The 27,973-nt window shown below is 43.3% G+C and overlaps 2 protein-coding genes across 10 annotated transcripts in view; one reads left to right on the forward strand and one right to left on the reverse strand.

Annotated features, from left to right (window-relative positions):
* Positions 1–9,086, forward strand: part of RHBDF2 (rhomboid 5 homolog 2) — a 55,661-nt gene extending 46,575 nt beyond the window's left edge. For all 8 annotated transcript variants that reach the window (XM_069951728.1, XM_069951730.1, XM_069951731.1 and 5 more), the window contains 4 exons: positions 609–684; positions 1,416–1,516; positions 4,990–5,143; positions 6,750–9,086. In XM_069951728.1, the coding sequence (XP_069807829.1) occupies positions 609–684; positions 1,416–1,516; positions 4,990–5,143; positions 6,750–7,169 (751 nt within the window). In that variant the 3' untranslated portion in view covers positions 7,170–9,086. The remainder of the gene's footprint in view (positions 1–608; positions 685–1,415; positions 1,517–4,989; positions 5,144–6,749) is intronic.
* Positions 9,087–14,660: 5,574 nt separating this feature from the next.
* Positions 14,661–20,450, reverse strand: AANAT (aralkylamine N-acetyltransferase). 2 transcript variants are annotated; one of them, XM_069953180.1, is made up of 5 exons: positions 20,393–20,450; positions 18,099–18,134; positions 16,046–16,232; positions 15,302–15,456; positions 14,661–15,190 (listed from the first exon to the last, which is right to left on the reverse strand). In XM_069953180.1, exons 3-5 carry the CDS (start codon positions 16,188–16,190, stop codon positions 14,885–14,887), a joined length of 606 nt encoding a protein of 201 aa, XP_069809281.1. In that variant the 5' UTR covers positions 16,191–16,232; positions 18,099–18,134; positions 20,393–20,450; the 3' UTR covers positions 14,661–14,884. The 2 variants fall into 2 exon arrangements, with proteins under 2 accessions (XP_069809281.1, XP_069809282.1); XM_069953181.1 differs by lacking the exon at positions 20,393–20,450 and having other exon boundaries at positions 18,099–18,161.
* Positions 20,451–27,973: the final 7,523 nt, after the last annotated feature.

The raw sequence follows: 27,973 nt of genomic DNA on the forward strand, positions 1-27,973 counted from the left end.
TTCATGGGACTCACTGATAATTGTACAGAAAGTCTTCCTACAGATAGACAGACAGGTTTATCATCAGTATGATTAAAGGCAATGTGTCACCTAAATTTTCTTTTTTTGCCTGGACTGTTGTTAACAGCATTTAGTGACATGCTTTACAGCAAGACTCATGGACATAGATGACAATAGACAGACTCTGTCCCCTTGAGATGAATGTGAAACATCATTGAGCACGGTCTGTGTCCTTTTGAAGAGGTCATTCCACCAGGAGCTTCTATTGTCTACTCGATCTACTGGTGTCACATGACTCTGTAATGCTGTACAGATCACTTAACAGCATCACTACATACACAACAGGAAGTCTTAGCTTAGTTTTAGCCCCAGTGGTGAGAATGAAAACTGCAAGATCTCTGGATTATTTTATAATATAGAGAGAAAAATCAAAAGTTAGAAAAAACGCCACCCAAAACTCTTAAAAATTTTATATTTAAAATAAAAACATTTATTTAACCAATAAGTCATTTTCTGATTACGCGTTCCCTTTAATAAAGTTGCATGATAGTGAGGGAGGCAAGGGATTTTCACATTTTATATTTTACAATATATATTTTTTTCCTCAGCTGTGAAATTACAACCAGGGAATACTGTACCTTCATGCATGGTTACTTCCATGAGGAGGCCACACTCTGCTCGCAGGTAAGGGATTATTATATGCATATTACTGTATAAACCAGGTGGCCTCTAGTCAACCTTTTGGTCCTAACGAAAATTGGATTATGGGCAATTATTTTACTTATACAGATTTTACGACTTGAAGAAGCAGTTCACAAAAAATTATTATTGGGCCCTCCGGCTAGACGCTAGTGCGTATACTCACCACAGGTGATCGGTGTCCCACTGTGTGACTCCTCTTTTGTCTCCTGTGATTGAACGCCGGAAGAGACGTCCTTCAATGCATTCTCTATGGAAGCGCGTGACTTCTGGTGGCACCTGGGGGGGAGGGGGGGGCAATAAAAAAAAAATTGTGAATTGCTTCTTTAAGGAAGACATCAGTGTAAAATTCATATCCGCAAGAAATTTGCTGCGGATCCGTTACGTGTGAACCCACCCGTACTGTAAGCAGCTTAGCAGCTTGTGTAGCTTTTTCATCACCTTCCTGCAAAAGACACCCATAGGCTAGGCGATGAATGTTTGATTATTGGTGATCCCACTTGGGACTACCACCAGTCACATAGCCATAGTCCTGTGTCCCCTGTCTGAATGAAACAGTAGTCGCTCCAATCTCCTGATGAATGGGGCTCCCAGTGCTTGGACCCACTCTGATCAGTCATAACCAATCCTATGGATAGAGGATAAGGGTCTTTTGTGGGAAATTCCTTTAAACCTAATGCTTTGTGTTCGATTTAAGATGGTTTTATTTACTGCAGGTCCACTGTTTGGATGAGGTGTGCGGCCTACTGCCATTTCTAAATCCCGAGATCCCCGATCAGTTTTACAGACTGTGGCTATCACTCTTCCTACATGCTGGGTAAGTGTAGATGGAAACGTTTAATAACTATGATCCCAGCTTTGTTGGTGGGGTCTCTAAACAAACATTACAGCACTGTTAGAGTAGGATCACAGAGGCTTATATGGTTATTACAGTCTGGCTTTACCCTGGACCATTCAGTTCTTTTTGTGTCTGTCTTAGTAAATTCCTCTAAGCAATTCTGGAGAATCTTATCTTAGAACACTTGTTCTTGTGCCATTCATCTGCAGCAATCTCATTAATAAGTGGTCATTTAAAGAGCTTTTACACATGTCTACTACTGTGCATGTCACAAGAACGATCTCTGGATCAGTCCATGCCGCCCTTTACTTCCATAATGTGTTGGTCACACACCCCCTATAACAGGAGTAGGGAACCTTGGCCCTCCAGCTGTTGTAAAACTACAACTTCCATTATGCCTGGACAGCCAAAGCTTGAGCTTTGGCTGGCCATGCATGATGGGAGTTGTAGTTTTTGCAACAACTGGAGAGCCAGGGTTCCCTACCCCTTTCCGATTGCATGGTTAGAAGTGCAGCCAAGGATCTAGGATTCTAAAGGAGAAGTCACTATTATACAATCATTCCAATTTAGAATGGCAATACACTTTCTATAGCGGAAGGCTAGACCAGTGTTGGTAGTTGCGGTATCACAACCGAAGCTCATGTGGTCTCAATGAGGAGACAACACAGCTCTGGTGGCAGCTTACCGCTCTGATAACAAAAGGGTAGAGCAGTTAAAATCTGACTCCTGCCCCTATACACATTAGACAGGCTCAGCCAGCTTTTGACTGAAGTGTATGGGGACCTTTATTCACATAATGGCAGAAAGAGCCTTTCCTAAGTATACAAATCTGATAAGCTGCTCTTCTCCTATATCCTGCTGATAGCACATCCTGTATTGAAGTTTAGTGTTATCACGTAGGCAAAATCATCATCCATTGTAATGGGCACAGATGTTAATTTTCCTTACTAAAGAGATTTGTAGCTTTAAGCTTAGGCTAGGTTCCCGCTACGTTAGCAGTATCCATTGGACATACACATTGGGGGGGGGGGGGCTCATCTTCATAAAGCACTATATATGCCTATGTCGGATCCACATAGTGTGTTTTTAAAGAAAAAAAACACTATACTGAACAGTGTACGTTTTCTATGAAATGGTGCCGTAGTCTACACTATTTCACCCAGCAACCGTGGTGCTCGGGTTAGATAGAACCCACCAGACAATACTTTAACGCAATTTGAACCTAGCGATAGGACGTTACTATACAGCTTTCAGATGAGGTCTTTAACCCCTTAAGGTCCAATTTTCGTTTTTGCGCTTTTGCTTTTTCCATTTTATGTTTAAAAGTCCATAGCGCTTGCATTTTTTCACCTAGAGACTTATATGAGTGCTTATTTTTTGCGAAACCAATTGTACTTTGCAATTACAGGCATAATTTTTCCATAAAATATGTTGTGAAACCGGAAAAAAATCATTTGCGCTGTCAAATTGAAAAAAAAAACGAATTTGTTTTGATTTCGGGGAGTTTTGCATTTACGCCGTTCGCCCTATGGTAAAACTGACTAGTTATGCATGTTCCTCAAGTCGTTACGATTACTATGATATATAACATGTATAACTTATATTGTATCGGATGGCCTGTAAAAAATTCAAACCACTGTTAACAAATATATGTCACTTAAAATCGCTCCATTCCCAGGCTTATAGCGCTTTTATCCTTTGGTCTATGGGGCTGTGTAAGGTGTCAGTTTTTGCGCCATGATGTGTTCTTTCTATCGGTACCTTGATTGCCCATATACGTCTTTTTGATCGCTTTTTATTACATTTTTTCTGGATGTGATGCGACCAAAAATGCGCAATTTTGCACTTTGGGATTTTTTCGCGCTGACGCCGTTTACCGTGCGAGATCAGGAATGTGATTAATAGTTCGGGCGATTACGCGCGCGGCGATACTAAATATGTTTATTTATTTATTAATTTATATGTATAAAATGGGAAAAGGGGGGTGATTTGGACTTTTATTAGGGGAGGGGATTTTTTATTAATAAAAACACTTTTTTACTTTTTTTTTTACATGGACTAGAAGCCCCCCTGGGGGGCTTGTATATACATAGCACTGATCTCTCATAGAGATCAATGCTGTGTATATACACAGCAAAGATCCATGAGATCGGTCATAGATTGCTATGGCCTGCTGCAGGCCATAGCAATCTACTGCCGAGCCGGGATCAGCGTCATTCCGACGCTGAGGCCCGGCACGGCCAGAAGAACGGATCTCCCCCCCGCGATCGCATCGCGGGGGGGAGATCCGACCCACTAGACACCAGGGATGTTGTGCATAAAGCACTTCAATGCAGCTGTCAGGTTTGACAGCTGCATTGAAGTGCTTAATTAGCCGGCGCGGCAACGGGACCCGCGCCGGCTAACAGAGGCACTGCCCGGCTGCACGTGTCAGCCGGGATCAGCGCCGTTCAGAGCGGGGTCCCGGCGGGACCCCGCTCTTAACACCCCTCGCGGCGCCATGACGTATCAGATACGTCATGGGTCGCTAAGGGGTTAACAGATTACACTATAAACGGGATGCTGTAGCTTTCTATGTATAGTGGTACATTAAAGGGGTTGGTCACTTTATAGTAAAGTTGCTCAGTGTAAAGTATTAGTACTGTGCTATCCTGCTCTGTGGTGAGTCTGTTCATAAGATGGCTGACATGGAAGAGCATATGACCATGACCCGCCCCCCAGTGTCCACCATAGGCATATACAGGCTCAATGTTAGACACTGGGGGGCGGGGCATGGTCACATTCTCCTCCATGTCGGCCATCTTATGGACAGACTCTCCACAGAGCAGGACAGCACAGGCTGCAGGAGAGAAGTCTGATTTAAGCTCTATGAGGTACACATGGAGCTACTGTCAGAAATGGCAGGGAGTACATTTACTAATACTGTACACTGAACTATTTTACTATAAAATGGCCAACCCCTTTAAGTCTCCTTTCAGATATCTGTTATTTCTTTTCCTTATTTGCGTATCCGCTGTTGGCCTTTATACAGTTTCGTAATTTTCCGGATTGGTATTCGGGCTGCAACACACACCACACACTCTGTGGCTATGAAGAGGGCTACAGATGTGTGAATGTAGCCTTACTTTGTAGCAGTACCTGTATTGATGTACAGTTACTTTGGGCCATGGTTTGCTCACTCTGTGTCCCCTTAATCTAATGATTGCCTGAGTGGGCAAGTCCTTGTACCAATACCAACACAAGTAAGTGCTGCACGGTAGGATCGGGCTTAATGATAGCGTTAGCAGCGAGGGAGGTTTCCTTTCTATTTTTTTGACAGGCTGAGTTTGAACTTATAATGCCCAGAATAACCCTTTAAATAATAAAAGGCCGACTGAGAATGGTTGCTATTAGCCTTAATAAATGGGGCTTATGCTTTACCTTTGGTCTCTGATTTCTTTTTCTTCATTCAGGATTATCCATTGTTTGGTGTCAGTGATCTTCCAGATGACGGTCTTGCGTGACTTGGAGAAGCTGGCAGGCTGGCTTCGGATCTCCATCATCTACATTTTGAGTGGTATTACAGGGAACCTAGCCAGTGCCTTATTCCTGCCCTACAGGGCTGAGGTAAGTGGAATAGGAATATACTCCGAGAATGTGTAGTACTTTTGAAGCTGAGCTTGCTAGGTATCTAGCTTGTCCTAATGTTAGAAAATTTTGATCAGTTACTAAATGTGTAAAATTTGGTTAAAAAAATAATAAATAAATAAAAAATATATATATAGTTATTATTATATATATATTTTTTGCCAGGTTAATTAGAGTAGATGAAAGACCCCTAGATATGCTATATAAAGTAGATACTGTTCAGGGTATTTACACTTGCATTTACGTTACTTTATTAGTAGACTTGAGTGTCCTAACATAACCAGCCCCTATAGTCTTCAGGGCACGTGAGTTCCCCTCTCATGTTCCTTACTTTCTAGCTTTCATATGATTATCCAGAGATTAGCTGTCTGGCCTAACTCCTGTCACTAATCCATGTGATCAGACAGCCAGGATTTGTCACCCGTTTCCTAAGTGGATCTGTCTGTAACTCTCACTGGGTCATGGCACTTTCACTAACCTCACGTTCTAGAGCTTAGAACAAACATATTTTATTATTAAAAGATAGTTCCATAAAAAAGAGTTGTGTCTGCAGATGTTCAGTGCGCCTCTAATCTCATATAATACCGGGGACTAGAAGGCTGAGATACAGATATGGGGATTTGGTGTCCTCAGTGTAGAGCAGCAGCATTTATCCATTCCTGAGACGCAAGGGAGACTAAATAGTCAGACATCTGATTTCGACCCATTATGGCTATATGGCTACAGATCTCTTATTTTATTAGAAAGAGAATAACTGGTAACCACTTTGTTCCCTTTTATGTCACTGCAAGTATAGAGACATTTAGGTTCTTCCATCTTCTGGGAGCACTTGTGAGGTAGCTGTTATATCCCCTCCCATCCCTCTCCTTGCTCGATGCAGGGTTAGGGATAGGAGGGGGATTGAGGAGGAGCTTTTTAAGTCTTTACTCTAGAGAGTAAAATAATTTTTCTACATTGTGGAAGCACAGACAGATTTATCATGGGTCCCATGTGTCTCCTTGACCTAACGGCTATTCAGCAGTGTCGACAGTTTGGATCCTGAATTTCACAAGACAGATTCTCCTTAAAGATAATCTGTCAGCAGTATATCATGCGGACAGGGAAATAAAACAAGTGCTGTGTCTTAGCTGATGGCCGTTTAAAAATCATGTTTACCTTGTAAGTTCAAAAATTGTAGAGGCCATGTTAAGTTGCAGAATGCATGCCTCCCTCCTCCCCCACCCATCCCTGCATGATTGATGTTGAGGGCTCGGTGCTGGAAGCCAAAACCTGTACATCAACCATGCAAGTGGGAGACTGAGGAGGCATGCATCCTACAGCTCAAAATGGCCTCTACAAATCTTTAGTTTGGAAGGCAAACGTGATTTTATTACTTTGCAAAAGAGGCAGGTGTGATGTGTTCTGTCTGTCCTTTCTGCAGCTCTGAGCATGATCTAGACCTTTCATTGGTTGCTATGTGTCTGAAACAGAAAAACGGACACATTTTTGATAAATCTGAGCCGTCTTAATGCAAATCTTGTTCCTGTTACTAGGAGAGCCACCCTCATGTTAGTGTGTGCACTTACTAGTATGTTTTTCATCGCAGGTTGGTCCCGCAGGATCTCAGTTTGGTCTTCTGGCATGCCTTTTCGTTGAACTTTTCCAAAGCTGGCAAATCTTGGCCAAACCATGGAAGGCGCTCTTCAAGCTCTGTGGCATTGTTCTCTTTCTCTTCCTCTTCGGACTGCTCCCGTGGATTGATAACATAGCCCATATTTTTGGTTTCCTAAGTGGTCTTCTGCTCTCATTTGCCTTCCTCCCCTACATTACGTTTGGCACAGCTGACAAGTACCGCAAGAGGGTCATGATCATGGTTTCTTTGATGGTCTTCGTAGGTCTTTTTGCCTCTTTAGTTATCTGGCTCTATGTTTATCCAATCAACTGGGCCTGGATAGAATATCTTACCTGTATTCCCTTCACCAACAAGTTTTGTGAGAAATATGATATAGACCAGGTGCTCCACTAACTTGCCAGCTTCTGTATCGTGGAGGCTACTTGGGGAAAGAACATGAAGGCTCTGAAGATCTAAGAAGACTGAGCTCAGACTAAATCACAACTTTGATTTTGATATCAATTTCAGCGTGACTAAAGTGAATGACCACTCCGGGCAAAGATGTACTTGATTTTTAGTGCCAGTAGTGATATTGACATCTCTGAGCCAATTCTAGACTTGGTCCAAATCTCAGTGCCTGCTTATGGATCCGCTGATTTCATGGTGGAATTTGTTTGGAGGCGCCAAAGGAGGGTGAACGAGCAAAGACTGGAAGACCTCATCAGCTCAGGAATCACCCCCTAACTTATGCATTATCAATGTTATGTGTAAAACCCCCAAAAGCAGTGGGGGGTAATAGAAAATGTCCAGTATGGTCATATTTAATAATGGCAACAGCAGAAAGAATGGGAACGTTTATGAAGAAAGTCTTCAAGTTGTTCTCATTCCAAGTTGCTGTTTTATGGCGGAAATTGTTGCCTCTGAGCTTCAATGAGTCTCACTTCAGTTTACAGACAAAACTCTGGGATAGAGAAAACACTAGGGGGAAACACTAGGCCCTGCCTTATGAGGTAAGAGACATTGGTCATTTCCACAAATGAGCACACTTTACTTAACTTGGGCCAAAGTACAGTTACATTTCAACCTCGCATAGACTCTGAACCTTTTACATTTCTATGTAACGCCACCTTCTCCCAACCCCAATTTATACCTTTCACGCATCTGAAAAGGAAATTCATAAACTAGTCTTATGGATGTTTATTTCTGATCCACCAAATCTTTTAAAGGTTTTCCTGTGATTATATTCTGGGCATGCTTGCACATTGTGAGTAGGCATGCTTGCCCATTGTGAGGGGATACCGGCATGCTTGCACATTTTTGATTAGTGCGGGCATGCTTGCATATTGCTAAAGGGGTATGGGCATGCTTAAAGCATTTACCCTGCTCACATTGTACAAGAATATCCTGTGTACAATCACAGATCAATGAAGAACAACTAACCTGCATTGCCCTAAATTAATGGGCATATAATAAACCCATATATGGGCTGCATATTTATCAATGGTGTTGGAATTGTATTCCATACTATTAGATCTGTAAAGCCTTGGCTTGTACACTGAGCCACTGACCCCTTCCCAGCAAACCGAATCTAGAATAAGTCATGTCAAAATTAGCCCCCCTTTGTAGAAAAGACCTAGATAGACACCTTCCTCACCAAACTGCTTTTGGGTCAGTAAAATGAAAAGTTGCAAAATGTCAATTAACCTTTCACTTCCACTTTAAACTGCAGCCCTTCCCCGGTATGGTATACCAGCTTTCCAGTCCTAGGCAAGGACATCAGGGATCTCCTGTACCTCACATCAAGTTGAAATGCACATATATCAGGGACACAGTGTTCTCCTATGTTTTTGCATTGATGGACCAAATCCATGCTCAGTGAATAACAAAGATAATCTGTCTCACTGTGCAAACATCTGCAAGATGAATCTACTGAAAAATGAGAAAGGGCTTTAGTTTTGTTTTTTTTCCAGAGAGTAGAATATTTTTTAATGTAAGACTTTTTGCATGGAACACTTGGATTTTAAATGAACCCTTTGCTGCGCAATAGGGTCTGCTCTGCGAAGTGTTGCAAACCATTTTTGGAGTGAATGTTGATTTTGTACCAGCGCTGTTCTGATGTCACGAGACATATGCAATCAAGGTAGTTTTCGATGCAACTTTTTGTGAAATGTTTATATTTAATTTATTTAAGGCAAAATACACCATTCTCTCCCCACTTACAGCCGAGAGGATGGGGGTTTGTAATGCACAAGCTGTTGCAGGTTCTTCGCCACTGGTTTAACCAGGAAGGCCTGAACAGTTTTTGAAATAAAACACTCATTATGTTTCCACTTTCTGTGTCCTGTGTGTGATTTGGGGCCAAAAAAAAAAAATACAATTTTTTTTTTTTCTTTTTAGTGCCAACTCTTTGTGCTTGCCAAGGCCAGTTATAGTTTGTATTGCCAAGTATTCCCAGTTATACCTCTGTGTTTCTGGACTACACCCATGATACTATGACATTCACCACATCATCACTGTAACACGGCCATGAGGCCAGTGCCACGTTTCACCGCTACTATTTAGACCACTCTCCTCCCACTTTCCCCTACAGAGTTTGATGGGAAATGAGTTTTTTACTACTGCAAGCCCATACATATTAGATGGACAGAAGTGGTGCTGAACCAAGCATGCAAGTGTATGAGGATCAGGAAGAATAGCTGTTGGCTGAAGTTTTCTCCTATGGACATGTCAAAAGTTTTTTCTTTTTTTACCCTGACCAATCAATAGAATGAGCGTATCAGGGCTCCAGACTAAAAAATTTACCTAGGAGCCATTGGCTCCTAACCTGAAAAATTTAGGCGCCAAATAGAATATTTGGTCGCCAACATTTTAAACCATGTAAAATTAATGTTATGTTACATGGGACTTACTGTGTGCAGAGGCCGCGGCAGCCTCCTCCTCCTTTAGATCCTTTCTTTTCTTAGTTTGAAAATGTTCAACATGGAAACTTGCGACTTGACAACCATATACAGTCTGACAACCATATACATCTGACAACCATATACAGTCTGACTCAGTACTTCAGCTTCACTTGGCTAGCCTTTTAATGAGGCTTACTCTTCTGAACTTGATCTTAAAGGGAACCTGTCACCCCCGGTGACGGGGTGACAGGCTCCCAACCCCCCTATACTCACCTCATCGCGCCGGGTCCCGCTTCTGAAGATGGTCGGATCACGGAGATCTCAGCCGCTGCAGCCCGGCGCGCACACTGAGAGATGAGTCCAAAGCTCATAGAGAATGATGGGAGAGTCCAGCGCTCCGTCATTCTCTATGAGTGTTGGACTCATCTCTCAGTGTGCGCGCCGGGCTGCAGCGGCTGAGATCTCCGTGACCCGACCATCTCCAGAAGTGGGACCCGGCGCGATGAGGTGAGTATAGGGGGTTCTAACGGTGGGTGACAGGTTCCCTTTAAAAGCTTGCAACAGTCTATACATACTGAGCTAGACTTATGACTGCAGCCATAGTGACCCCCCACAAGATGTGTATATAGATAGATATATCTCTCACCTAGTGACTAATGCAAGTGACCCCCTACAATACAGACACCTGAGGGGCCCTGATAATAATAATTGTGCATATATCTATCTCCCAGTGTCTGCAGCCAGTTTGCCCTACACTTATAGATGGCCCCCTCCCCTTATAGATGACCCCCTCCTTTTATAGATGACCCCCTCTACCCCCATTATAGATGCCCCCTCTTCTCCCCCCCTTATAGATACCCCCTCCCCTTATAGATGACCCCCTCTACCCCCATTATAGATGCCCCCTCCTCCCCCCATTATAGATGCCCCCTCCTCCCCCCCATTATAGATGCCCTCTTCTCCCCCCCTTATAGATACCCCCTCCCCTTATAGCTAGCCCCCTCTCCCCCCCTTGAAGATGGCCCCTCTTCTCCCCCCATTATAGATGCCCCCCCTTCTCTTCCCCCCATTATAGATGGCACTCTCTTGTCCCCCCATTATAGATGCCCCCCTTCTCTTCTCCCCCCATTATAGATGCCCCCCCTTCTCTTCCCCCCATTATAGATGCCCCCCCTTCTCTTCTCCCCCCATTATAGATGCCCCCCCTTCTCTTCTCCCCCCATTATAGATGCCCCCCCTTCTCTTCCCCCCATTATAGATGGCACTCTCTTCTCCCCCCCATTATAGATGCCCCCCCTTCTCTTCCCCCCATTATAGATGGCACTCTCTTCTCCCCCCATTATAGATGCCCCCCCTTCTCTTCCCCCCATTATAGATGGCACTCTCTTCTCCCCCCATAATAGATGGCACTCTCTTCTCCCCCCATTATAGATGGCACTCTCTTCTCCCCCCATTATAGATGGCCCCTCTTCTCCCCCCATTATAGATGCCCCCCCTTTCCTCTATGCTAAGCAGTATTTAAAAAAAAAAAAACACACAAACTCACCTGACAACCCGCTCCCCCCCGGCGATCCTCTTCTTCTTCGGACGCTGTCCCCTGCTGATGCGCGGCTGCCGGGGGTGTCCCGTCCTATCCCCGGCAGCGCGGCGCGTCAGTGAGCTCCCTGTACGCCGGGGCTGTGACTTCTGACACAGGAAGCGTGTCTGACGCGCGCTTCCTGTGCCGGAAGTCAGGGCCCCAGGCAGCTCACTGATGTGCCGCGCTGCCGGGGATAGGACGGGACACCCCCGGCAGCCGCGCATCAGCCGCGCATCTTAAAGAGACAGCGCGCCGCCGCCGGGGCCAGTCGCAAATGGCGCCCAGATTAATAAATCTGGGCGCCATTTGCAAAATATCAGTCGCATTGGCGACCATTTTGGTCGCCATCTGGAGCCCTGCGTATACTTATGTTGGCAGTCCGTCCAGGTCACGTGACAAAGAACTGGGAGAGAACGTGATCTGTTAGCGTTACTTTTACAGATTAGTGCATCACATTGATGCTTTAAAGGGAACCAATCACATTAAACTTGGCCATAAAGCTAAGGAAACGTGCTGGTACATCATCCAGCACGCTTCCCAAACATACCCCTGTAGCCTCTGTCCCCTGTACATACAGACCGCAAAGTTACTTTATTAACCTCCCGCACTCTATGTAAATTACCAGCCAAGTAGTCACGGTGGGCGGGTGGCTGGTTATCTAGTCACGGTCCTGGGCAGGTCCCGGCGCTGTAATCACGCCCCTCTGGATGTGTTGGAAAGCGCCGCATGCTGACGTCGCTCGGGGGCGTCACTGCATGTCGGCCACGGCGATGTCTTTACTATGCTGCGCATGCACAGTGCAGCCGGAGAAGACGCTGCTGTACTGCGCCTGCGCGGCGTAGTACAGCAGCGGCTTCACCCACTGTACTGCGCATGCACAGCATAGTATGGACGTCAGTGTGGCCGACGTGCAATTACGCAACAACCCCCACCCCCACCCCCCGAGGGGCGTGATTATAGCGCCGGAGCCTGCCCAGGACCGTGACTAGATAACCAGCCACCAGCCCACCGTGACTACTTAGCTGGTAATTTACATACAGCGCTGGAAGTTATTAAACTAACTTTGCGGTCTGTATGTACAGGGGACGGAGGGTACAGGGTAATGTTTGGGAAGCGTGCTGGGTGATGTACCAGCACGTTTCCTTAGCTTTATGGCCAATTTTAGCGTGATTGGTTTTCTTTAATAATAAAAGTTCTATTTAAAAAGACACTGTCAGTAGGTTTATGCTGTGCCATCTAGCATAAACTAGTGACAGAGAAGCTGAACGGAATGTTGTATCACTTTTTTATATTGTTCTGTGCAGCTGATCCAGAGAGATCCTCCTGAATAACATGGACAATAAGTAGTCCTCTTCATTATGTGCATGAGCCCAGTAGTCCTGGATATTCATGAGAAGCAAAAAACTATGCCCACCAACTGCTGATTGGCAGTTATCTATCCATACAGTGTATAGGTTGTCAACTGTCAATCAGCAGCTGGAGGGTGGGGGGGAGGGGTGTGGCAAGAATCCACGAATGAACAGAATGATGAAAGCGATCTGTTCAGCATTTCAGTCACTAGTTTAAAGGGGTTGTCCAGCGAAAAAAAATTTCTTTCAAATCAACTGGTGTCAGAAAGTTATATAGATTTGTAATTTATTCCCATTAAAAAATCTCATGTCTTCCCATAGTTATTAGCTGCTGTATGTCCTGCAGGAAATGTTGTTTTATTTTCAGTCTGTCTCCGTTTTCTATAAATCCCCATAGAAGCCAGAGGTGGCAGCAGAGAGCACTGTATCAGACTGAAAATAAAACAACATTTCCTGCAGGATATACAGCAGCTGATAAATATGGGAAGACTTGAGAATTTTTAATAGAAGTAAATTACAAATCTATATAACTTTCTTACACCAGTTGCTTTGAAAGAAAGCTTTGCGGGACAACCCTTTTAAGCTGCCCTCATTTAAGGCAGCATAAACTTAGTGACAGATTCCCTTTAACTGCTTTTTCAATTGAATATTAGAGATGAGTGAACTTAAAGTACGTTCGTGTTTGTTAAAAAACTGTGTCCAGGCTGTATCCATGTTTTCCAGATCTCCTTGGGGCTGCATCCTACTTCTTCAGCCACCGGTAATCAAACGTACGAACCTGAACATACTGAAAGTTTGCTCATCTCTATTGAGTATATTACAACAATAACCACCATAAGTCTTGCTGCGACCACAGGGAATATTTTAAGTAAACCTGTTACTATGCTGTCCACAGTTGGAGTCAGTTCATGCTGGTGGATCAGGTTGCCAAAGCAATGTCCCCCGCCCACCAAGTTCCGTGCACAAGCCCAGTTTAATTAATAGGACTCATGCATGGAACTTGTTAGACTGTTGTCAAGACGATTCGATCTGGCACGCCTACTCCGTTAATTAACATTAGAAGGAGCAGGCCGGCTCAGCGCTATGGGGGTGGGGCAGTGCTCCTAACGATTCGTGTAACCTGCTGATAGTTCCCCTTTAAGCAAGGTACATATCTGGGTTTTTTTCCCCATCAATGGAACAGAAAAATGGAAAAAATGACTAATGGTGCCCGATGGACCATGTTGACTTTGAAAGGGCAAAATAGTGCTGCTTGCCGAACTATGTTCAGTATTTTAGATGGAAGCTGTAAAAGCTTTGGCACAGAAGTTAACCAAGCCTTAGTTCCATAAGGATTGAACAACAGTAAGGAAAATCCCTGTCACATGATCACTAACCTTTCCTCTAAATTTGGAAAATTTAATAAAAGTGAATATAGGAAATGTCTTTTTCCTAATCTCTCTTTTCTGCCTTGTATACTCATTCACTCTAAAATACTGCTGAAAGCCATCTTAAGGTTTCATCTACTACCCTTACATGTTTGTGGAAGAGGGAGGAGAGGTGTGACAAATGCTGAAAGATCTATTAAGTGCCATATCTCACCGGAGTGCAGGATTCACAGCTTACTGTGCTTTATAATGTCCCCCATGCTGCTGTTTCTTCTGAGGGTTTGCTATAGAGAAATGGTCTGATAGGAAATTTTACTTTTTTTTTTTTTTTTGTTCTGGCAGCTTCAAAAGTGTCTGTCATGTAGGATGTATACATGCTGTAAGGCTGCATTCACACGTTTGTGATATGCTGTCTGTAAGATGACTCTACATCACGGACCTAACTATTCAACTCTTATAGAACTCCCAGCATTATAACTCATTATGATACAGTGAACTCCGGAACAGCAAAAGCTTTTTGCTACCAAACTCACATGCCTGTTCAGTAGCGAAGTGCTTTAAAATCCTAGACAGCTAATACCTGTTAACATTGGTGTATTTGTATTAAGGAATAATTCTTAGACAAGGAAGACATAAAAAAACAGATTTATTATGACAGATTATATTGATTGGGGTTTTATACAGTGAATATATTTGAAATAATATGGGATTTTGTACAGAGGTGCAAAAAGGGGCTTCTTGACCGCAACCCAAGACACTGGACACATTTGTGTGAACAAGTCATGCATTCATATTAGTCATTCCATGGCTGAATTACTAAGAGCCCGTGCAGCAGCTCTTGGCATCAAGGATGCATCATGCCGCTCTGTGATCAGTTGTAGCCCTTGAGAAGCAAGGGGTGAAGGATGTTACATTGGAAACTGAAGGGAGGGGGCTAGCAACCACTATTTCTACGCATAAAGGCATGACCTTTGACTGGACATTGCATCTCAATGAAGGTCAGGGGTCCAACGGTGATGTCACATGGGCCCACAGCCTTAAAGCCACACTTGGAGTAGAAAGGAACCAAGAAATCTTCACACATTAGCACGGCCCTCCGTGCAAAAGGCAGGCAACGCAGGTACTGGAGGTAGCGCCACAGCAGGATAGATCCCTTTCCCTGCTGCCGGAATGTGCGGTGTACAGCAAGGACATGGATGTGGACTGAAAATCCATGTGGTTTGTGCAGGGTGAGGGCATCCTAGAAAAGAGACTATGGTTATTAGCAACCCGACCAATGTATTTTATCTATAGTAGAAAACAAGTTGTAGATGTATGCTACCAACCTATAGAGCTTTCAGTTTTTTCTTACCTGGTTAAGCCTGTCCTGATCCCATAACGACCCAATGATAAATGCCACAAGACGTCCCTCCTCAAACCAGCCAAGCGACAGCTCCGGGCAAAGGGTCAAGAAGTGTCTAACTTCATCCAGGTGGAGGGGACATTCTCCAGATACGGAAATGAAGGCTGTGAGAGTATAGAAAGACATCTATGAAGCTTAAAATAACCCATGTCTGGAATCATAAGGACAAAACGGAATAGAAGAATCCTAACAAGAAAAATAAGGCTAAGCTACACAGGTTGCTGTTTTGGGTAACTGGGCACCGTCATTGTAAACAACTTTCCTTTGTTTGCTTATATGATTCCTAACCTATATGTAAATCACTTAATTTACTAAAAATGTATCTTACTTGGCTGCAATCTGCTGTTCATTGTTGGTAGACTCAGACCATCTCTACAAACAGGAAGACCAGGACAGAACACAGGAGGGCTTAACAGGCCATCATGCCTGCCTCCTCCAGGGGGGTCTACTCTGTGCCTGAGATGTAAATCAAGACTTCCCTCTTATCTGTGACCACCCGTAAAGGTCTGAACAGTTGTTGCTACTGCAAAATACTACTGTGTGTACTCTCCTCTTTGTGTACTGTGGTGTGTAGGCTTTGTATTGTTACTGCCATCCAAACTAGGTATCTATATGGGGTCCTCTACATTGGAAACAGACTGGGCATAATAAGCCTTAACTAGAACTAGTAAACTTTAAAAACTTTTTACTCACCCTCTCTTTCTATCTCAAACACACTGACGGCATCTTCCAGAGAAAGACATCGGAATTCACTGGCGGGAAGTGTGTGGCGTCTCTGCTGGCGCGGTGATCGAATGTGGACTGGCCTCATGAAAGGTAATGCGTTCAGCACAGACATGGCAAGACCTGAGGCTCTTTGTCTCCGTACCAATAGCAAATGCTGATGGGAATAAGCAAGCACCTGTGAGCAGCCCTTATAAATACTATTCACAATGACTCACACTGCAGAAGGGCACTAACAGTGTCAGAAGGTAGGTACATCCCATCCATTTAGGTGTCCATTGTCCCCTATGAATATGCAAGTATATTTATACCCTATAATTGAGGGCTTTGGTTATTTTGTCTAAAGGATTTTTTAAATAATTTTTGTTCCCCGCTAAATTGGCTTTCTGGAGGAAATGCACTAAAATATGCAATATCCTGCAGTGGTCGGCTGCCTGTATTGTTACACAGTCCATTAGAATGGTTAAGTTAGTTTTCCCTATAACTAGGTTATTTCAATACTCTTTGAATTGGGCGGCTGCAACTTTTAGGGCTCAGATTGAGTATTCTAGTTTAGTAGTTAAAGTGGTATTCTCAGTTTACCACTGGAATCCCCACTGAGAGTGTTCGGCCATACTGGAGCACATTGATGTCCCTACCAATCCGCTAGTTATCCCCTATCCTGTACATAGGGGATAACATGTGATAATTTCCTTGTGCATGGATACTCATGGCCATGACATCACAGCTCCCCTCACTTCACTTCCCTGCACAGCAGGTGGTCAAGGGGGCTATGCCAAAGGACTATGCTATTCACTGTGGTCATAGAGGAGAAGGTGGAGATATCCCTTATACACAGGAATAGAATATTTAGAGGGGTAGCATATCTGTATTAAAGGGATGCCAATTCCACAGAACCCTCCAAATACACACAAAAAAAGGATGAAAAAAACTGATGTATTTGTGTGCATCCGTTTTTCCCATTGACTTCCATTATAAAAAAAAAGGATCTGGGTTTTTTTTTAAGCGTACACAAAAACACGATCAACCAAGTTTTGATCTTGTTTTTTTTTTTTATTATGGAGGTCAATGGAAAAATGGATTGTCACAAATACATCCATTTTTTTATTCCAGTTTTTTTTTTTTTTGCATAAAATGGATGAAGATAATGGACTGTAAAAGCACAGTGCGAACCCAGCCTTAGAGGATTTGGGTGTTTGGGGAGCTTAATCTTCCATCAGTGTTCTGGTACCTGACAAGGCTAACAGGCAAGTATCACCATCGGTCCAGCTAATGTATTTAATCAGGATGTTGGTGGAAGGTGAAAGTCCCCCATCTTGACCTGGCTTCTCATACATATTTCTCAATGGCAGACAGCTTCCATACAGACAGGTGCTATGCTTAGGCTGTAGCACTGTAAGTCTACAAGCACACACAGGAGTAGGATCCAGTTTACATTTTGGAAACTTCTCCCTTATTTAGCAAACATTAAAAATTTAAACCGATACAACCCGTAGTTTTTAATCCAACATGTTTTGGACATACAACTCCTTCTTCATGGTAACAGATGCCATTGTTAATACACCTAACAGGGAACTAAATAGTTCACTCGTGAAAAGGGGCACTTACATCTCCCACAAAGCAGGGATAAATATAATATAGGCAGGGAGCGGGGATATGTATAGTTATACAGTTATGATGAGTAAGGAGAAACATGTCAGAAACACGTTGGATTAAAAACTCCACATTTTAATGTTTGCCAAATAAAGTAACAGCTCTGTGTACCTAGTTCTATATGTACATGGGGACTGACTTCTTTTTCTTAAAATGTTTCAAGAATTTAGAGCAATACACAGATCCTTTAAAAAAATAATAAAAAAAACTGGGTTTTCTGCGTCTTCATGTGTACACACCCTCTGTATAACACCCCACCCCACATTATATTATTATAAGGTAAAACATAAAATCCTGGATTATCACAGGGCTGCACTGTATTATGATCATGATGAAGTCATGATGAAGCGAATGCATTTAAGGTTCTTACCTGTAGACGACTTGTTCCGCAAGAGTGGTCTGGGGTCTGAAATAACACAGTACAGAGGGTACAAGTTATATTTCCAGTCTATAGAAAAACTTTTGGACATATGTAAACCCTTCCACCTGCTCTGGATACTCGGGTTCTTAGTCCAACAACAGCTCTTCCCAATAAATTTAATGCTACATCACTTTAAGCCACTAAAAACGATAGGTGGCTCTGTCTTGGGGGATTAGCCAATTATCTTAAGAAAGCTTTCATCTATACTTGTGAGCTAACGTCTGTGCTTCTATGGAGGATACAAGCCTCTTAGAGATGTAATGTAGATTAATCTATTAGGTATGGAATAAGTTGACTATGAAAAGGTGTCATCTAAAAATAAGATTATTTTTTTTCTTCGGACTAAGTTGCTTAGGCATCAGGATTTGCCTTTGGCCATACACTTTTATGTCAGGAGAGACTTAATTCAGCCAACAGCTATACAATCGTGTTCGGCGAGGCTGGCCGCTCATGTTTTCTCTATGGGGAAGGCTGCAGCGAGACTTCTCACTTTCAGAACAATGAGTTTGGGTGTTCTCTCCAACGATATCTTCTGTTGGGGGAGAGTGAGGAGGCCACATTGGACTTTAGAAACTCGGCCAAACCCACTAAAGTTGGCAGCCTTAGTCAAAGTTATATAGACTTATTGGTGGTATAGGCAGTTTGACCCCAACTCTATGGAGAAGAGGCCATATGATGAATTGACCAGTACTAAAAGGACCATGATCACTCTGGGTCCATTGACTGGGAACTCACAATCCCCATGAATGGGCCATATGTTGAATGGGATGTCATATAATTAGACTTTAGGGGGGGGGGGGGCAACAATCTGCAAGGTGGGGCTTTTAAGCTGACAGTCAACATGATGAGAGTTGAGTATTGCAACACCGTGCATGTCATACCTGCATTCACCATAAAACCATGAAAAGCGTAAAACCTTGTGTATGTTTTAAGTTAAAGAGATTTGAAGTTAGGAGGGGGGGGGGGATTTACCATTGGTCAGAGAACAAATATTTGGTGGTAATTACACACATATTTTAGGCACATATAGGAGGATTGGTGTGAAAATAGGTTTATAGTATTTGCCTATTCGTGTTGTGGACAGATACTGGCACTCAACTGGACTGGAGTGATTTACTAAGGGACATGCACATGCAAATTTCCCCCACCAACCCCTTCTATATATGCTATCACAGCATACTGTACGCATGTTGTTATATAGAGATTTCCATAACTGGGAATCCATGTCACTAATATGACGGATCTGTTGCACAATTTCCTCAGTTCCAAACACCTAAATGGGTCACTGAAACTTCAGCAATAAATCTGGAACTCACGTTGGTTCTCTAATACTAGGCTCATGGGAAAGCAGTAGTCGATGTCAACTTTTTTCTGTTATAATGAACTTTTAATGCTTGCTAAGGGATGCGGAAGCAGAACCGTAAGAGATTAGCTAATCCCCTTGTCCTGTTGTTTTACATAGGTTATCTGTGACGACATTGTCCGCTTATTTATTATTTAAAGTAGTCTTTAGTGTAATCCTCCCATAAATCAACTCAAATTTGTCAGCTTTTCACCCATCGTCCACATCACATATTACTGGACCATTAGCTGTAAAAGTGGTCGTCTAAAAATGCACAATTACGGAATGAGCCTTATAAATAAAACATTGGAATGAATGAAAACGGAAAGCCTGAACATCGCCACCCAGGGACATAGGAAGCGACCCACACTTAATATAATTGTCCAAACCGCCCTACACAACATTCATTATCGAGCGCGCTGCATGTGAGAGACGTACGTCAGAAATGGAGCCGTCCTCGAAATGTAATTACTGTGTGTTAATTGTGGAGGCTTGTAAATGGGCACTTACCGAGGGAGAAAATAGGGGAGGGGGTAAAGGGAAGGGTATAATGCTATGTTTGTGCTGATCTAGAGAGGTAAAAGTGACCGTACAGAGCTGAACCTGTCACATGCAATATATATATATATATATATATATATATATATATATATATATATATATAGGCTACTGTACACACAATGCAGACATAAAGCTGAATAATCCAGACCAACAAGATTAGAAAATACAAGGCATATATAAATAGGATGACCATGGACGCTTAAGAGGATTAGGTGCCACGGGATGTGGAGACTACACAAGAAATCCTGATCATTTTAGATAGATATTAAATAGCCAAAGTTTTTTTTTTTTTTTTGTTTTACGTGATAGCTTTTTCCAGTTTCCCCATGAGATCACTCACCTGCGTTCGGCACCGACCTTGGTGGACAGCTCCCAAGTGGGGCTAAGGAAGACCGGATTGTGCAGTCCAGTAGGTGTTACCTGCGTCCACTGATCTCCTCAGCTGCCTGCTTATGATGACATCCTCTGAATTAAGTTGTTAGCCCTCACGTGACAGTCTATAAAGGGTTTAGGATTCCACCGCTGACTGGCAGAGAGAAGCACCCAGTCCAATGCTGTAGAACAGGCGGGCTCACTGGACTCGCACTACAGGTAGAGGCCCAGGTATTATCTTGCTCTGCCTGGTCAGGCAGCAGAAGGGAAAGTTTGTGCTCTAAGCCCATAGCGGTGCAGCTGCTCTATATTGGTTGTAACTTAGCAGATCCTTGTCCTATTGGGGTTTGTCACTATCTGCCATATACATAAATGTGTAGATTCAAAGAGTCTGTGAGGAATGAAAGATGGAATCTGATTGGTTGCTAGGGGCAACTGAGCCAGTTTTACTTTACACCATGTTTGATAAATCTCCCCCATTGTGATCAAATTTTTAATGGATGTAACATATTCTTGCTTCTCCTCTATTACTTTTAAATGGAAACAATCAGCAAGCTTGCTAGCTTCTGCTGACAGAAGTCATTATAGATTTACTTAGTACTTACCACCCCCGCTTCACCCCCATCTGCATGATGGAGCCCTGGTCCACACTGTGCAGTATTTACAGGTTTTGGGTTGGCATATCATCTTGTCCACTCAGTGATGTCACGTCTAAGCCATTACCATATGTTGAATCCAAACGCCAAAGTCCTGAGCTCCATGATACTGGTGGCGGAAGGGGAATAAGGAAGGTGAGTACTTATCAACACATCAACATCCAAATGGGAATCCACACCCACGCCAGGGTTTCATTGTATTTGTGATTTAACCTGATAAATCAGGGATGCATTGAATAATGTTAGTTTACATCCCATAGAATCTGTTCAGGGATCATTTCCATCATGTCAAAACAACATAAAAGGAATTTTAATGTGTAAAGTAGGAGTACCTAGGGGCACTCCGGCGAAAATCTTTTTCTTTCAAATCAACTGGTTTCAGAAAGTTATATAGGTTTGTAATTTACTTCGATTTAAAAATCTAATCTTTTGGTACTTATCAGCTGCTGTATGTCCTGCAGGAAATGGTGTATTCTTTCCAGTCTGACACAGTGCTCTCTACTGCCACCTCTGTCCATGTCAGGAGCTGTACAGAGCAGGAAAGGAAGGTTTTCTATGGGGATTTGCTACTGCTCTGGAAAGAATACACCACTTCCTGCAGTACATACAGCAGCTGATAAGTATGGGAAGACTTGAGATTTTTAAATAAAAGTATATTCCAAATCTAAGGCTTAAATGGGTTGTCCCAAGATCCAATATTACCCTCTAAAGAATGGATTGGCAATGTGAATAAGCGACCAATGCTCCATTAATTTTTAGCTCATGTTCATCAATGCTCACAAACCCCATAAAGAATGAATGGAGCAGTGGCTGCTAACGTGCACTGCTACTCCATTCCTATGGGGGATAATCACAGCAGAGAGACCCCTGCCAATCAGCTAGTGGTCTCCTATCATGTGGACTGGAAACAACTCTGGATCTCAGGGTAACCACTTTAAAGGAAAAGTCCAGTGAACATTTTTATTTAAGTATTGTATTGCCCCCCACAAGTTATACAAATTACCAATATACCGGGAAATGCTTATAAAGTGCTTTTTTCCCTGCACTTACTACTGCATCAAGGCTTCACTTCCTGGATAAAATGGTGATGTCATGACCCGACCCCCAGAGCTGTGCGGGCTGTGGCTGCTGGAGAGGATGATGGCAGGGGGTCACTGAGGGACACAGGCCACTGGAGGGACACTGAGCATCCCTCTGCCATCATCCTCCCCAGCAGCCACAGCCCGCACAGCTCTGGGAGTTGGGTCGTGACATCACCATTTTATCCAGGAAGTGACATCACCATATTATCCAGGAAGTGACATCACCATGTTATCCAGGAAGTGACATCACCATGTTATCCAGGAAGTGACATCACCATGTTATCCAGGAAGTGAAGCCTTGATGCAGTAGTAGGTGCAGGGAAAAAAACACTTTATAAGCATTTCCCGTAATAAGTGTATATTGGTGATTTGTATAACTTTTTGGGGCAATACAATACTTTAATAAAAATTTTCTCCTTTAATAAAGGCTATTGAGTTAAAATGTTGAAATACATGTTTCTTCCTCTTTGGTCCTGGGTGTAAAAGGATTTGCCCCCCTATAATTCACATAGGTTGCTTATTTTCATGGATAGTACTTGCATCTGTCATTTATATGTTCAGGGCGTCTAGGGATATTAGGATCTGGCTCACAGGCCATTCACAGTACAGTATATTAAGATGCTCTTAGCCCCATAAACAGCTGCGTAATAAGATTCAGGAGCAGATCAGACAACAGCAGCTATGTCAGGTCAGATGTGAATATGCCATAATGTATGTATTATTCCTATTGAGATGCCGGAGCAGCGAGCGCCATTGGTAACACTGTCATTCTTAGGCATGTATTGCACTTCTGCATAGCACTAGGATTTTATTATAGTTTGGCTCTTTGACAATTTACATTATCTATAGATTGGCATGTGACCTATGGCTGCCGTATTGATAGATTTGTCCATAAATCCACATCTTTGGCATATATGCCATCTTGTACCTTGTAGTTGATTGCTTTATAATAATTATCCTATGCTATTGTCCACATTATCTGACGCCTTGGCCCCCTTGTGGTTGTCAGATGTTCCGACTCCTCCTTTATAAGTTACAATATAAATTGCATTTTTGCTAATAAAGAATATAATTTTATACATTACTACAGTTTAGCTATATTTTTGTAAGCTTGTAAGCTTGTATTAATGTATGGTTGGAGTACTCCTTTACGGCAATAATAAGGAAGTCAAGATTTATAGTCTTGCAGAACTAACTACAATATAGACCAAGGGAGACACCTGGAGGACGAGACTTGTATTACATCTAATCAACGGCTGCATCACTCTTGTACCTTACTACTGCCTGAAATACACTGCACTTATTGTTTACTCAATGACAATGGCTCCTGTCAATGGGTGGGAAATATTAGGTAGCAAATAAATAGAATTCCTTAAAGTTGATGTTGAAGGCTCATAGGGACACCTAGCCAGGTCCCACAGAATGGCTACTGTATAGGAAACTTCAGAGAAAGTCAAAGCCAGAACACACTTTTTGCATTTGTGATACTTTTTTTTTTATAATAAAAGTCAATGGAAAAATGAATCAAGACAGATGCACACAAAAAAAAAAAAAAAAATTGATTGCAAAAAAGTAGTGTGAACCCAGCCTTATGCTAAAACTATATTAAATCTACCTAGATAAAGCCCCTTTGCTTCAGGCAGAATAGCCTTTCAGGAACCCAAAAAAGCTTGGTTACTAGCATAGCAGCTAACACTATTTATACTGAGAGTGTATAGCTCCACAAGACTTGGAATCCATCATGTTCCATTTGCCTAGACTTTCAGTAAAAAAAAAAAATCTCTACTGCCTAATAGGCAATATTGACATTCAGGCACCTAGGAAAGCAAGGTTATACCTTGTGTAGGCCTGTATTGGATGCCATAGTACCAAAAGTTGTGCATCTGGAAACTGGTATAGAAGTGAATAGGCTCTATTCCCTGATCCTTTCCCTGAAATTCTAGTTCTGATGGTGAGCTCAGCCTGTTCCCTGACGAAGGTGGAATAGAGGAGGTATTTCTCCAGCAGGCAGATGTCCCCCTTTATGACTCTGCAATGCACCCTTTATGTGATCACCAACGTCCAAGAATAATGAGTAAAACCAAAGAATGCAAAATTAAGACACAGCACATTTTAATAAGATGTCAGTCATAATTTATTTTCAATCACATAACACTAAAAACGGCAGACCCCCTAATCACATAGAGTCACCCTCCAACACTCAGGAAAAAAACCCTGTGGAGGAAACCTTGAGGGGAGCCATGGTGCTAGAGAGTTGCCCCTCCCCTGGGCTAAGAGCATCACACCAATATAACAGTTTAATAATTTGTACATTTCAACTGATTTACAGACCATAACAACTCAAATAGACTATAAATATACTATACCGGATGCGTGAGAGATCTCACCTAAGTAATGGCAAGTGGAAGTACCTCTTCTCCCTTACAGGTCCAGATCCAGGTGGAGACTCGGTTAAAGGATTAGTCTAAAGCGGACAACCCCCTTTTCCCCTGCTAGAACCTCCAAATTACATCAAGGGTCAGGGAAAGAAAAGTTGTCAAGCTCAAGGTCCTCTAGCCCATCCAAGATGGCACTGATCCAGGCAGCATGCCATTTTGTTATGGAACCTTCTTTATGACAGCTTATGGTTAGGACACTAAGAACACTAAATAAAAAGCTTATAGATCACACCGGCCCTGTAACCAGCACAATGGGCTCACAACTTTTTAGATGACCAAACAGGGACATGCATGGTTCACTATACTACACTAACAAGACCTGCACACGTCCTATAACAGCTCAGCAACTATTAGTAACTGTACTACATACAGCATCTATGGTTGTCTTGGTGATGTCAGTGGTTTCTTGAAGCACTACACTGCTATTGTAGATTACAACAGGTTAGTTGGCAAATCCAGTATACCAAGGCCAGCATTACCAATACCGCCACCCAATGTCCACTGTGAATACCACCATACTGTTACTGAATAAAATCTTATACTATGCTAAGACCACTTTTCCCCTATTCAGTAACCATATATTGGTGCACAGCTCTGCAGGCCATACAAATGATGACAGTGACTTATATCCAGTAACTCACAGGTATAATCTCTGATCACAATCATTCACTTTTCTTTTTCTTTTCCATCCTACCCAGGTCAACTGCCAGAAAAAAAAACATTTAGGTTCTTTGCTCCAGCACATATAGTATTAAACATTTTCTTTGCCCCCACACAGTAGTTATGTCCTGCTGTGCTCCATATAGTAGTTAAGCCCCCTCTGTTCCCCCATAAAGTAGCTAGTAGTTAGGTCCCCCTCTATGCCTACATAGAGTAGTTAGGCCCCCCTCTGTGCCCTCATAGAGTTGTTGGATCTCCACTGTGCCCAAGTATAGTAGTAAGGCCCCCTATGTGCATCCACACAGTAGTTGTGTCCCCTCTGTGCCTCTATATAATAGTTAGGCCCTCTCCATGCATCCATACATTAGTCGGGTACACTATGTTCCCACATATTGTATAATGCCCCTTTGTGCGCTTACATGGTTGTTAGACCCCCCCCATGCCCGTGCATACATAAACTATAAGAACCAATGGGAGGGGTGGGGGGTTGCTATAGACAGACGTGCCCTGACACCAGGGAAATGGCGTCCGCCGCAGCAGAAGAGGCGTAGGAACAAGGAAGGTCACGCCAAGTGGTACAGGTCGCAGTTGCACTCATAACAAATGTAAAGTACGTGAACACTATGCAAAATATGTAACTGGGCCCTCACCTATCATACACCATTTATAATGTCATAGGGGCCCCCTTAAGCATTCCTGTACTTTTAGGGAGACTGACTATGAACATTTCAGTGCTGCCAGGTTCCAGTTACCTACTTAGCGGGCATCCTGTAGGTACCTTTACCATGTCACTGTGATCACACATTTTCGGAACAAATTTTCTTTAGTTTGCACAGAGGTCGGTCAGTCTGTGACACTGTCTGCACCCTGAAGCCTTGAAGGGGTTATCCAGACTTGGTGCATGGTAGTTTTCTTCCAGAAACAGCACCACTCTTGTCCATATTTTGGGTGCAGTATTGCAGATCAGTTCCATTGAAGTGAATGAAGCTGAATTACAATACCACACACAACCTGAGGACAGGTGGGGTGCTGTCCTGGAAGAAAGCTGCCTATCTTGTAAGAAAGTTGCTTGTTTTTTCCAGTTCTGGATAATCTCTTTAGTTTATCTTTCAGTCACAGTGTGGATGCTCTGGAGAGGGCAGATAGGCTCTAACATTGTTTGATAAAGACGTCTGTATCTGCCAAAATATGATCTATTTGAGGATAGCAAAATAAACATTGCCAATCCTTTATCCAAAACCCTCTGGCTACGTCGTGACTCTTCATTTTTGGATGTTTGGACAGGGCAGTGGATCCCCGTACTGTCAGCGTACAGGATGAAGATGTCCAGTGCTGGCTCTCTCTTTACCTATATTCTCCTGTGCTCTAGATAAATCCTATCCCCACTTCCTGTGTTCTGTCTTGGTATCTCTGTTACTGGAGAAATACAACAAGAAAAGTCAATGGACAGCAAATTGGAGGTTAGTAGGAAACCCAGACTAGAAGGCTTTTTTGTCCAGGCAGTGAAGGTTCCTGCACTGCCTCCGCTATTGCACTGATCCGTCCCCGCTTCCGGGTTATGGGGTCGTGACATTTTAGTTGGTCATAATTTGCTCAAACACAGCTAGGGTTTTCTAGGAATGTCTCTGCCAGACTTCCTTGACCTGCCCATTCGCCAGGTTTATCGCCAATTAAGCATTTATGGGGAGCCAGCTTTGGCAGCCTACTAGAGTGCTGGATCTACAGGCCCAGCTGCAACCTCTGTGGGCAAATGTGCTGCTGGATGCCATATGGAACCTATATCCTCCATGCTGAACTGTATCTCATCTTGTATCCAGGCTAGAAGTCCCCAACACCTCTATTGTACAGTTCCCCCCCCCCCCCCCCCCCCCCCCCCCCCCCCCCCAAAAAAAAAAAAAGAAAAAAAAGAAAATCCTCTCTCTCTCTAAGGCTATGTTCACACACCGTATCTTTCCAAAAAATTACAGCCGTTGTTGCAATCGGCAACAACGGCCGTATTTTTATGAATAAATACGTGTCCTGTTTCTTTATGGGAACCCAGCCGGAGCGTATACACATAGTATACGCTCCGACTGGGATCCCTCGCGGTGCAGCAAAGAACTCACATGTCAGTTTTCTGCGGTCGCTATTCAGTGAATAGCGGCTATAGAAACCGTGTCAGTGCACACTATGAAGCGAGCGGCTGCGGCTGCAAGCTTCATAGTGTGCGGTGGATGGATAAAGATCATCCGGCCGCTACTGCAGTACCGGCCAGGATGATCTTTTCAGAGACCAGCCGCTCCATGACCCGGCCGGGTCACGGAACGGCCGGTCTCTTACGCCATGTGAACTTGGCCTAATACTGTAATCACTTATATATGATCATTACCAGGGCCGGTGTTAGACTAGATGTGGCCCTGGGCAAAGTTGAAGGTGGGGCCCCAAATGCTGAAATATTTTAGCAACAATTTAAGGTCCCTATACATTTGACTCTTTTGTTGGTGGTACTTGTTGCTCCTGGTGGGTTCGGCCATCAGTGTAAGGTGTATGGGGCTCTCTGGACAGTCCTCTGACAGATGATATCAGTGGACATAGGGGGTCGAGCTTGATGGAAAATCAACGCCCAACCTCTTTGTTCTCAGAGAGATAAGCCGGCATCAGATCTGTATGGCTATGGCTTTCCCCTCTCATAGAGAACACAGGAACACTCAGATGTGCCAAATTTCTGTGTATG

This window comes from Dendropsophus ebraccatus, chromosome 14 (assembly GCF_027789765.1).
Source record: "Dendropsophus ebraccatus isolate aDenEbr1 chromosome 14, aDenEbr1.pat, whole genome shotgun sequence".
In the NCBI taxonomy this organism is placed as follows: Eukaryota; Metazoa; Chordata; class Amphibia; order Anura; family Hylidae; genus Dendropsophus; species Dendropsophus ebraccatus.

What these genes read in the sequence shown, in the direction of transcription:
- AANAT (XM_069953180.1), bottom strand. Translation starts at nt 16,190, where the DNA reads ATGTCTGTGCTGAACGCATTACCTTTCATGAGGCCAGTCCACATTCGA. An exon ending in GTTTGAGATAGAAAGAGAGG is followed by an intron (nt 15,457 to 16,045) that starts GTGAGTAAAAAG and finishes ATACTCTCACAG; the next exon opens with CCTTCATTTCCGTATCTGGA. An exon ending in ATCAGGACAGGCTTAACCAG is followed by an intron (nt 15,191 to 15,301) that starts GTAAGAAAAAAC and finishes TCTCTTTTCTAG; the next exon opens with GATGCCCTCACCCTGCACAA.